This window comes from Sycon ciliatum, chromosome 10, assembly GCF_964019385.1.
Source record: "Sycon ciliatum chromosome 10, ocSycCili1.1, whole genome shotgun sequence".
Classification (NCBI taxonomy): domain Eukaryota; kingdom Metazoa; phylum Porifera; class Calcarea; order Leucosolenida; family Sycettidae; genus Sycon; species Sycon ciliatum.
Genome location: NC_088652.1, coordinates 8,509,664 through 8,523,155, shown reverse-complemented (window position 1 = coordinate 8,523,155; position 13,492 = coordinate 8,509,664). Strand labels below are relative to the sequence as shown.

The 13,492-nt window shown below is 41.5% G+C and overlaps 1 protein-coding gene across 1 annotated transcript; it reads right to left on the bottom strand.

Moving 5' to 3' along the window:
• Window positions 1-1,592: 1,592 nt before the first annotated feature.
• Window positions 1,593-5,887, bottom strand: LOC135826609 (uncharacterized; the record flags this gene model as incomplete). Its single annotated transcript, XM_065339214.1, has 4 exons — window positions 1,593-2,213; window positions 2,647-3,405; window positions 4,628-4,962; window positions 5,194-5,887. Coding segments are annotated over 4 exons (2,409 nt in total), but the record flags the coding sequence as incomplete, so codon positions are not given.
• Window positions 5,888-13,492: the final 7,605 nt, after the last annotated feature.

Here is a 13,492-nt window from a genome sequence, read left to right as displayed (position 1 = left end):
CCCCTGAGACTTCTGTGCAGTCTCCCAGGCATCGAAGCCAATGCAATCAGCTTGGTCCAGCAATTGTCGTCGTATGTTAGTGAGTCTAGAGATAGAGAGGAGCACGTGAAACGGCGTGTGGATGAGCTATGTCACGGGACACGTTTCATATTTACGAGGCGAACTCAGCTCCTTGAGGCAGTCCGCCATTGCCCATGTCGACCAACAGCAACAAAAAGGCGAGGAGGTCAAGGAGAGTGCGCAATTTTTTTTCTATGTTCACATAACCAGCTCGAAAAGAATAAGGAAAGACAATGGTACGGAGACTAGGACAAACTGACAAGTAATGAGCAGGCGCAGTGCCTTGACGCAGCAGTGATGGTGGGGCATTGATGACTCTGCCGACCGGAGGTCTCGGTTTCACAGCCAAAAACACGCACCAAAACAAGGCAAAAAAGAAGAAGATAGAGCTGTACAGGTCAGAAAGATGCGAAAAACCCGCAAAACCCAAGGCTTAACATGAGTGAGTGTGGGGAGAAACTATTATAGCATCATACTATTCATAGGGAATCGACTGCCCAGAGCCAGTTTGTGCTGCGAAGATGGCGATAAACGTTCGTTTTGAATGATTGCATTCTCTTGCTGTGGGGAGGCTGGGACAGGAGAGCGGCAGGGAGGGAGTTCCAGTCGCTGATGCTGCAGTGTGGGAAGGAGCGCTTCAGTGCCAGCGGGGCAGATGCAGGCAGCTGGTGTTGGAGCTGGTGGTCATGGCCACTGACAATACCGTGCTCGCTGCGTGTTCTCGGGTTGGCAGAGGTGATATGGCCTGGTGGCAACACAGAGAGCAGCTGCGGTGGACCAGGCAAGTAGTGCAGCTTGTACAGGCAGGCAAGCGAGGCAACAGTACGGCGGATGGCCAAGCTGGGTAGGTGTGCCCCAGGGCCGATAGCATGGAGTGCGCGGCGCTGAACATTGTTCAGACGCTGGAGGTGACTCTGCGCAGCTCCCATCCATCCATCCACGCACGGCCCCACTCGTGCAGCCGGTCAACGGACACCTGCAGTGACTGCGCTGCGACTTCCTGGGTCTGCTGGGAGGTGACTAAGCTGTATAAGGTCGTGTCATCAGCATAGGCCTCCAAGCTGGCGCCGTCAGCGAGAATGTCTGGCGCGTCGTTGACGTACGCCAGGAAAAGCGTTGGACCAAGAATGCTTCCCTGGGGTACTCCAGCGGAGGTCATATACGAAGCCGACGTTCGCCCTCCAACAAGGCACTGTAATGAACGGGTGTCCAGGTACGAGGCAAGCCATCTCTGGAGCGGACCTTCGATGCCTAGGCTGCGCACCTTGTGGAGGAGGCCGACATGAGAGACACGGTCAAACGCTCCTGCGATGTCCACAGCAAGGATACGAGCCGCCCCTCCGCAGCCCACAGCGCTTGCCCAGGCAGTTTGGAGAGCTTGCAAAGCGTCTGATGTGCCGAGGCCTCTGCGAAATCCAAACTGGTGCGACGTGAGCAGATGGTGGTCCTCAAAATAGTTTTCAATGTGTCTGTTTACTAGAGTTTCCATGAGTTTCAAGATTATGCACAGTAAGGATACGGGCCTATAGTTCTTAGGTTGAGCGGGAAGATCGCTTGTGGATCGGAACCACGTTGGCCGTCTTCCACATTCTAGGTTGGACTCCAGACCGGAAGCATAAGGCAAATAGCTTGGACAGTGGCTCTGCGAGCTCGTGGGCACATTCCTTAAGGACGCGAGCAGAAATAGCGTCAGGCCCTGTAGCCTTGGAGACGTCGAGCTTTGTCAGAAGGCGGCGCACAGCCTCTGGGCGGAAGCGGATGGTGCGAAGAGGTGGAGCATCTGAGGGAGCAGGGTCCGGTAGGTCAGCCTCCACAAGGTCCGGACCGGCAACGCTGCATTTTTTCGAGAAGAAGCGAGCGAATGCCTTTGCTTTCTCTGAGCTCGTTGCCCACTCGCGGCCGTCAGAGTCAACAATTAGGGGAATTTCGGGCTGTGTGCGGTTGCCTGCAGCGCTCTTCAACTTCGTCCACCACTGTTTGTCTCTGAGGGACCCAGTTGAAAGGCTGCGACGGAGGCTGTCCTCCTTTGCACGTCGTGATCGGAACTGGGTGGCGATCGCTACAGTCACGGAATTGGTGAATGCCTGCTGAAGTGCTGGGTCATAAGGGTGTTTTCTCCAATCGCGCCAGCGCTTCTCCTTCTCCCTCTCGGTCTGGGTGCATTCAGGCGTCCACCATACCGGATCGGAAGGCCTCGTTTCCAGAACTTTTTTTTCCCCTAAGCCTCTTATATGGGCAATCACAGAACATGATTTCACTGGCCTGACCGCGGCAACAACTGCAAAGCAAAACAAAACAAAAAATGTAAATAAAAATAAAATGAAACTTTACAATCTGCACACAATGACAACTCCATTTTTGAGATAGTCTCTGTTGATCAGTCAGTATCCGTTACCTGTGTTAGCTAGTTGCCAACAAGGCGGGCTTCAGCAACAGGAACATCTGGAGAGGCGTCATCCATCCCCCTATGCCAGGGAAATGGTGAGCGAGCCCCCCCCCCCCCCCCCGCAGACACATGATGTTAGCACGCAGCAAAGCAAAGGCCAGCCGGCTCCGGATAAGCGAGATATGGGTATGATACCCAACTGATCCACGCTCCTCCATAAGGACAGCCAGCGGCCGATAGAAAGCAGTAGCAGCACGGCCCATACCACCAGTTGTTGCCAGGACAAGTGGAGTGAAACTCGACATCTCCACCTCTCGTACTCGTTCAGCATAATGGCGTCGCTTCTCAGCTTCGTGCTTGTTGAAGGCAGATTGGATGTGGGCCGACCGGTTCGAAGCTGCATATGGGTTGAATACCCTTACATCAAAAAAGCAGCGTTCAAACCGTCCGCCCCACACCCCGCCTGCCACAATGTCAAGCCGTGCCTGGTCAGTTGATACTGCCGTCCGATGGCGAAACCGCTCACCAGTGACCGGCTGAAGATGAGGCTCCACCGCAACGTTATTGGCCACTCTCCGGAGCATGCTGGCGGTGACGTCACGTACCTCATTGTGGCGCAATGTTGGAAAGCCACCCTTTGGACAAGATAATGCGTGGCAGAGATCGAAACTGGCCCCGCAGGCACAGCTACTAGGAAGACCAGTCAATGGCCAGCCATACCGAAGGGCAATGCCGTCCCGGAACTCACCCTTAGTCAGAGCGAATCCGTGGCGCTTCATCGGCTGGCAAGTCAGCCAACTGGACGCTCCCGGCTGGGAGGCCAATTGGCCAGAATAGGAGAGCTCTGCCGGTGCCGCCGCAAGGAAATCAAGCACTTTGCTCTTCATAGAACGTCTGCTCGCTGCCGACAACTTGCGCTTCGCGGAATGAATACAGTCCAACGAGTCGCCAAGGGGAGCCTGAGAACAGATGCGTTACACCAGAGGCGCTGTGATGGTCTTCGAAGTGGTGTACTGGTGGTTTAGAGTGGTGGGGACTACAATTCCCAAGCCACCATGGCGGCAAGGAAAGGAACTTTGGATGGGACAAACTGTGCAACAGCTGCAGTTATCGAAGCGGTAACCTGCTCACACGAAGTTTCTGGGTCGTCCGTGATGATATTACCCCATTCCAAGTGTGCCCTGAGGCGATCCCAGTCTGCCCTGTTGTAGCGAAATACTGTTCGCTTAACAGGCGGTTCACGTCTAGGGAGCACAGAAGAAAAGTCTGACAGTACAACTGCATGATCAGATCGACTGAGGGGCGGAAGTATACGTGTAGTTACTGGGGATGTGAACGTTGACATTATGAGGTCTAGAGGGTTGTCTCCACGGGTCGGTACTGTGACGTGCTGAAAAAGAAGATGGGCAGCGCAGGTATCTTCGAGAGCCTCGCCTGCAGGCGTAGTTTTCGAGCTGTTCAACCAAGCCCGGTTGTGCACGTCGAAATCGCCAGCTAGGATAATGTGGGAGCCCTGGTGTATAGCTTCTGGGAGGATGGTGTCGAGATGATCAATTAGGGTGAGATCGCTAGGGGCACAGGACCCCGGCCGATACACTGCTCCCAAGACGGTGCGGAGACCTGGGCCCAGCTGGAGAGAGACCCAGATGATCTCTTGTGCGGGGGACATGAGTTCAGGGATGAGCATGAAGGGGAGTGACGACTTCACCCAGATGGCTACCCCTCCCCCATGTGCCGTTCTATCGAACCAAAATGGTGAGCTGTATCCAGGGAAACTAATGTCAGAGGGAAGCACTTTCTCCGCAGTGAACTTCGTTTCTGTCACAATTGCGACGTTGGGCTGATGCTGCAGGAGTGCGTGCTGTAGGTCGGGAAGTTTGCTTGCTAGGCCAAAAGCGTTTGTGCAGAGAATGCGAAGATGCTTGCTACCCTTCATTGCAGGGAGGAAGTAATAATGAAATACGTAAAAGGTGTGGAGAACAACGTCACTGTAAGCTAGGATTGAGTATCCTGTGACACCAGTGAGCTGAAGCGTGAGCCCTGTGCTGGGGCAAGGGGCTGGCAGTGGCCAGGGTCGATGCTGTTGCTCTCTTTTTGTTTTTTGGAATTTTTGAAATCAGGCGAAGATTCCGCACTGGGACTGGTTCTCCTGCGTCGTTCGGAGGTAACCCAGGGGTGTACTGGCTGTTTAGACGTGTCTGTGTTAGTCACCAGTGAGAAGAGGAGGTCTTCAGCACGCGCCGAATCTGGGTGATTGCATGTTGTGGTGGTAGGAGTAGTTGTGTCGGTGTGCGGTGAGTTGGATGTTGTCGTACCTGTAGCTGTACCTGTGCTCCTTGGCGGCGTTCCGGGGTGCACAGTCGTGCTTGTTGCCGACGTGGGCGATGTAATGTCGTACTGGTCATGGACTGGGTCGTTTGGGTGCGAGCTGGGGAGCAGGTCTTCTTTCGGCGTGCTGTTGGCACCGTCGGAGGCCGTTTTGGATACTGCGCTGGCGTGGGTCGAACTCTGGGCCGCTTTTGGTGCAGAATCGGTACGTTGAGCATGAGTGTCAGCTTCAGCTCCGCTGTTCCGCTCTGTGCTGCCAGTACTGATGCCTTCTCTGCCGGCATGCGTGGAGGTGTGGGCACTGCGACGGTTTTGGCAGGTACGCGCGATGTGACCTATCTGGCCACATAGCCTGCACGTGCTACTACTACTACTACTACTACTACTACTACTACTACTACTACTACTACTACTACTACTACTACTACTACTACTACTACTACTACTACTACTACTACTACTACTACTACTACTACTACTACTACTACTACTACTACTACTACTACTACTACTACTACTACTACTACTACTACTACTACTACTACTACTACTACTACTACTACTACTACTACTACTACTACTACTACTACTACTACTACTACTACTACTACTACTACTACTACTACTACTACTACTACTACTACTACTACTACTACTACTACTACTACTACTACTACTACTACTACTACTACTACTACTACTACTACTACTACTACTACTACTACTACTACTACTACTACTACTACTACTACTACTACTACTACTACTACTACTACTACTACTACTACTACTACTACTACTACTACTACTACTACTACTACTACTACTACTACTACTACTACTACTACTACTACTACTACTACTACTACTACTACTACTACTACTACTACTACTACTACTACTACTACTACTACTACTACTACTACTACTACTACTACTACTACTACTACTACTACTACTACTACTACTACTACTACTACTACTACTACTACTACTACTACTACTACTACTACTACTACTACTACTACTACTACTACTACTACTACTACTACTACTACTACTACTACTACTACTACTACTACTACTACTACTACTACTACTACTACTACTACTACTACTACTACTACTACTACTACTACTACTACTACTACTACTACTACTACTACTACTACTACTACTACTACTACTACTACTACTACTACTACTACTACTACTACTACTACTACTACTACTACTACTACTACTACTACTACTACTACTACTACTACTACTACTACTACTACTACTACTACTACTACTACTACTACTACTACTACTACTACTACTACTACTACTACTACTACTACTACTACTACTACTACTACTACTACTACTACTACTACTACTACTACTACTACTACTACTACTACTACTACTACTACTACTACTACTACTACTACTACTACTACTACTACTACTACTACTACTACTACTACTACTACTACTACTACTACTACTACTACTACTACTACTACTACTACTACTACTACTACTACTACTACTACTACTACTACTACTACTACTACTACTACTACTACTACTACTACTACTACTACTACTACTACTACTACTACTACTACTACTACTACTACTACTACTACTACTACTACTACTACTACTACTACTACTACTACTACTACTACTACTACTACTACTACTACTACTACTACTACTACTACTACTACTACTACTACTACTACTACTACTACTACTACTACTACTACTACTACTACTACTACTACTACTACTACTACTACTACTACTACTACTACTACTACTACTACTACTACTACTACTACTACTACTACTACTACTACTACTACTACTACTACTACTACTACTACTACTACTACTACTACTACTACTACTACTACTACTACTACTACTACTACTACTACTACTACTACTACTACTACTACTACTACTACTACTACTACTACTACTACTACTACTACTACTACTACTACTACTACTACTACTACTACTACTACTACTACTACTACTACTACTACTACTACTACTACTACTACTACTACTACTACTACTACTACTACTACTACTACTACTACTACTACTACTACTACTACTACTACTACTACTACTACTACTACTACTACTACTACTACTACTACTACTACTACTACTACTACTACTACTACTACTACTACTACTACTACTACTACTACTACTACTACTACTACTACTACTACTACTACTACTACTACTACTACTACTACTACTACTACTACTACTACTACTACTACTACTACTACTACTACTACTACTACTACTACTACTACTACTACTACTACTACTACTACTACTACTACTACTACTACTACTACTACTACTACTACTACTACTACTACTACTACTACTACTACTACTACTACTACTACTACTACTACTACTACTACTACTACTACTACTACTACTACTACTACTACTACTACTACTACTACTACTACTACTACTACTACTACTACTACTACTACTACTACTACTACTACTACTACTACTACTACTACTACTACTACTACTACTACTACTACTACTACTACTACTACTACTACTACTACTACTACTACTACTACTACTACTACTACTACTACTACTACTACTACTACTACTACTACTACTACTACTACTACTACTACTACTACTACTACTACTACTACTACTACTACTACTACTACTACTACTACTACTACTACTACTACTACTACTACTACTACTACTACTACTACTACTACTACTACTACTACTACTACTACTACTACTACTACTACTACTACTACTACTACTACTACTACTACTACTACTACTACTACTACTACTACTACTACTACTACTACTACTACTACTACTACTACTACTACTACTACTACTACTACTACTACTACTACTACTACTACTACTACTACTACTACTACTACTACTACTACTACTACTACTACTACTACTACTACTACTACTACTACTACTACTACTACTACTACTACTACTACTACTACTACTACTACTACTACTACTACTACTACTACTACTACTACTACTACTACTACTACTACTACTACTACTACTACTACTACTACTACTACTACTACTACTACTACTACTACTACTACTACTACTACTACTACTACTACTACTACTACTACTACTACTACTACTACTACTACTACTACTACTACTACTACTACTACTACTACTACTACTACTACTACTACTACTACTACTACTACTACTACTACTACTACTACTACTACTACTACTACTACTACTACTACTACTACTACTACTACTACTACTACTACTACTACTACTACTACTACTACTACTACTACTACTACTACTACTACTACTACTACTACTACTACTACTACTACTACTACTACTACTACTACTACTACTACTACTACTACTACTACTACTACTACTACTACTACTACTACTACTACTACTACTACTACTACTACTACTACTACTACTACTACTACTACTACTACTACTACTACTACTACTACTACTACTACTACTACTACTACTACTACTACTACTACTACTACTACTACTACTACTACTACTACTACTACTACTACTACTACTACTACTACTACTACTACTACTACTACTACTACTACTACTACTACTACTACTACTACTACTACTACTACTACTACTACTACTACTACTACTACTACTACTACTACTACTACTACTACTACTACTACTACTACTACTACTACTACTACTACTACTACTACTACTACTACTACTACTACTACTACTACTACTACTACTACTACTACTACTACTACTACTACTACTACTACTACTACTACTACTACTACTACTACTACTACTACTACTACTACTACTACTACTACTACTACTACTACTACTACTACTACTACTACTACTACTACTACTACTACTACTACTACTACTACTACTACTACTACTACTACTACTACTACTACTACTACTACTACTACTACTACTACTACTACTACTACTACTACTACTACTACTACTACTACTACTACTACTACTACTACTACTACTACTACTACTACTACTACTACTACTACTACTACTACTACTACTACTACTACTACTACTACTACTACTACTACTACTACTACTACTACTACTACTACTACTACTACTACTACTACTACTACTACTACTACTACTACTACTACTACTACTACTACTACTACTACTACTACTACTACTACTACTACTACTACTACTACTACTACTACTACTACTACTACTACTACTACTACTACTACTACTACTACTACTACTACTACTACTACTACTACTACTACTACTACTACTACTACTACTACTACTACTACTACTACTACTACTACTACTACTACTACTACTACTACTACTACTACTACTACTACTACTACTACTACTACTACTACTACTACTACTACTACTACTACTACTACTACTACTACTACTACTACTACTACTACTACTACTACTACTACTACTACTACTACTACTACTACTACTACTACTACTACTACTACTACTACTACTACTACTACTACTACTACTACTACTACTACTACTACTACTACTACTACTACTACTACTACTACTACTACTACTACTACTACTACTACTACTACTACTACTACTACTACTACTACTACTACTACTACTACTACTACTACTACTACTACTACTACTACTACTACTACTACTACTACTACTACTACTACTACTACTACTACTACTACTACTACTACTACTACTACTACTACTACTACTACTACTACTACTACTACTACTACTACTACTACTACTACTACTACTACTACTACTACTACTACTACTACTACTACTACTACTACTACTACTACTACTACTACTACTACTACTACTACTACTACTACTACTACTACTACTACTACTACTACTACTACTACTACTACTACTACTACTACTACTACTACTACTACTACTACTACTACTACTACTACTACTACTACTACTACTACTACTACTACTACTACTACTACTACTACTACTACTACTACTACTACTACTACTACTACTACTACTACTACTACTACTACTACTACTACTACTACTACTACTACTACTACTACTACTACTACTACTACTACTACTACTACTACTACTACTACTACTACTACTACTACTACTACTACTACTACTACTACTACTACTACTACTACTACTACTACTACTACTACTACTACTACTACTACTACTACTACTACTACTACTACTACTACTACTACTACTACTACTACTACTACTACTACTACTACTACTACTACTACTACTACTACTACTACTACTACTACTACTACTACTACTACTACTACTACTACTACTACTACTACTACTACTACTACTACTACTACTACTACTACTACTACTACTACTACTACTACTACTACTACTACTACTACTACTACTACTACTACTACTACTACTACTACTACTACTACTACTACTACTACTACTACTACTACTACTACTACTACTACTACTACTACTACTACTACTACTACTACTACTACTACTACTACTACTACTACTACTACTACTACTACTACTACTACTACTACTACTACTACTACTACTACTACTACTACTACTACTACTACTACTACTACTACTACTACTACTACTACTACTACTACTACTACTACTACTACTACTACTACTACTACTACTACTACTACTACTACTACTACTACTACTACTACTACTACTACTACTACTACTACTACTACTACTACTACTACTACTACTACTACTACTACTACTACTACTACTACTACTACTACTACTACTACTACTACTACTACTACTACTACTACTACTACTACTACTACTACTACTACTACTACTACTACTACTACTACTACTACTACTACTACTACTACTACTACTACTACTACTACTACTACTACTACTACTACTACTACTACTACTACTACTACTACTACTACTACTACTACTACTACTACTACTACTACTACTACTACTACTACTACTACTACTACTACTACTACTACTACTACTACTACTACTACTACTACTACTACTACTACTACTACTACTACTACTACTACTACTACTACTACTACTACTACTACTACTACTACTACTACTACTACTACTACTACTACTACTACTACTACTACTACTACTACTACTACTACTACTACTACTACTACTACTACTACTACTACTACTACTACTACTACTACTACTACTACTACTACTACTACTACTACTACTACTACTACTACTACTACTACTACTACTACTACTACTACTACTACTACTACTACTACTACTACTACTACTACTACTACTACTACTACTACTACTACTACTACTACTACTACTACTACTACTACTACTACTACTACTACTACTACTACTACTACTACTACTACTACTACTACTACTACTACTACTACTACTACTACTACTACTACTACTACTACTACTACTACTACTACTACTACTACTACTACTACTACTACTACTACTACTACTACTACTACTACTACTACTACTACTACTACTACTACTACTACTACTACTACTACTACTACTACTACTACTACTACTACTACTACTACTACTACTACTACTACTACTACTACTACTACTACTACTACTACTACTACTACTACTACTACTACTACTACTACTACTACTACTACTACTACTACTACTACTACTACTACTACTACTACTACTACTACTACTACTACTACTACTACTACTACTACTACTACTACTACTACTACTACTACTACTACTACTACTACTACTACTACTACTACTACTACTACTACTACTACTACTACTACTACTACTACTACTACTACTACTACTACTACTACTACTACTACTACTACTACTACTACTACTACTACTACTACTACTACTACTACTACTACTACTACTACTACTACTACTACTACTACTACTACTACTACTACTACTACTACTACTACTACTACTACTACTACTACTACTACTACTACTACTACTACTACTACTACTACTACTACTACTACTACTACTACTACTACTACTACTACTACTACTACTACTACTACTACTACTACTACTACTACTACTACTACTACTACTACTACTACTACTACTACTACTACTACTACTACTACTACTACTACTACTACTACTACTACTACTACTACTACTACTACTACTACTACTACTACTACTACTACTACTACTACTACTACTACTACTACTACTACTACTACTACTACTACTACTACTACTACTACTACTACTACTACTACTACTACTACTACTACTACTACTACTACTACTACTACTACTACTACTACTACTACTACTACTACTACTACTACTACTACTACTACTACTACTACTACTACTACTACTACTACTACTACTACTACTACTACTACTACTACTACTACTACTACTACTACTACTACTACTACTACTACTACTACTACTACTACTACTACTACTACTACTACTACTACTACTACTACTACTACTACTACTACTACTACTACTACTACTACTACTACTACTACTACTACTACTACTACTACTACTACTACTACTACTACTACTACTACTACTACTACTACTACTACTACTACTACTACTACTACTACTACTACTACTACTACTACTACTACTACTACTACTACTACTACTACTACTACTACTACTACTACTACTACTACTACTACTACTACTACTACTACTACTACTACTACTACTACTACTACTACTACTACTACTACTACTACTACTACTACTACTACTACTACTACTACTACTACTACTACTACTACTACTACTACTACTACTACTACTACTACTACTACTACTACTACTACTACTACTACTACTACTACTACTACTACTACTACTACTACTACTACTACTACTACTACTACTACTACTACTACTACTACTACTACTACTACTACTACTACTACTACTACTACTACTACTACTACTACTACTACTACTACTACTACTACTACTACTACTACTACTACTACTACTACTACTACTACTACTACTACTACTACTACTACTACTACTACTACTACTACTACTACTACTACTACTACTACTACTACTACTACTACTACTACTACTACTACTACTACTACTACTACTACTACTACTACTACTACTACTACTACTACTACTACTACTACTACTACTACTACTACTACTACTACTACTACTACTACTACTACTACTACTACTACTACTACTACTACTACTACTACTACTACTACTACTACTACTACTACTACTACTACTACTACTACTACTACTACTACTACTACTACTACTACTACTACTACTACTACTACTACTACTACTACTACTACTACTACTACTACTACTACTACTACTACTACTACTACTACTACTACTACTACTACTACTACTACTACTACTACTACTACTACTACTACTACTACTACTACTACTACTACTACTACTACTACTACTACTACTACTACTACTACTACTACTACTACTACTACTACTACTACTACTACTACTACTACTACTACTACTACTACTACTACTACTACTACTACTACTACTACTACTACTACT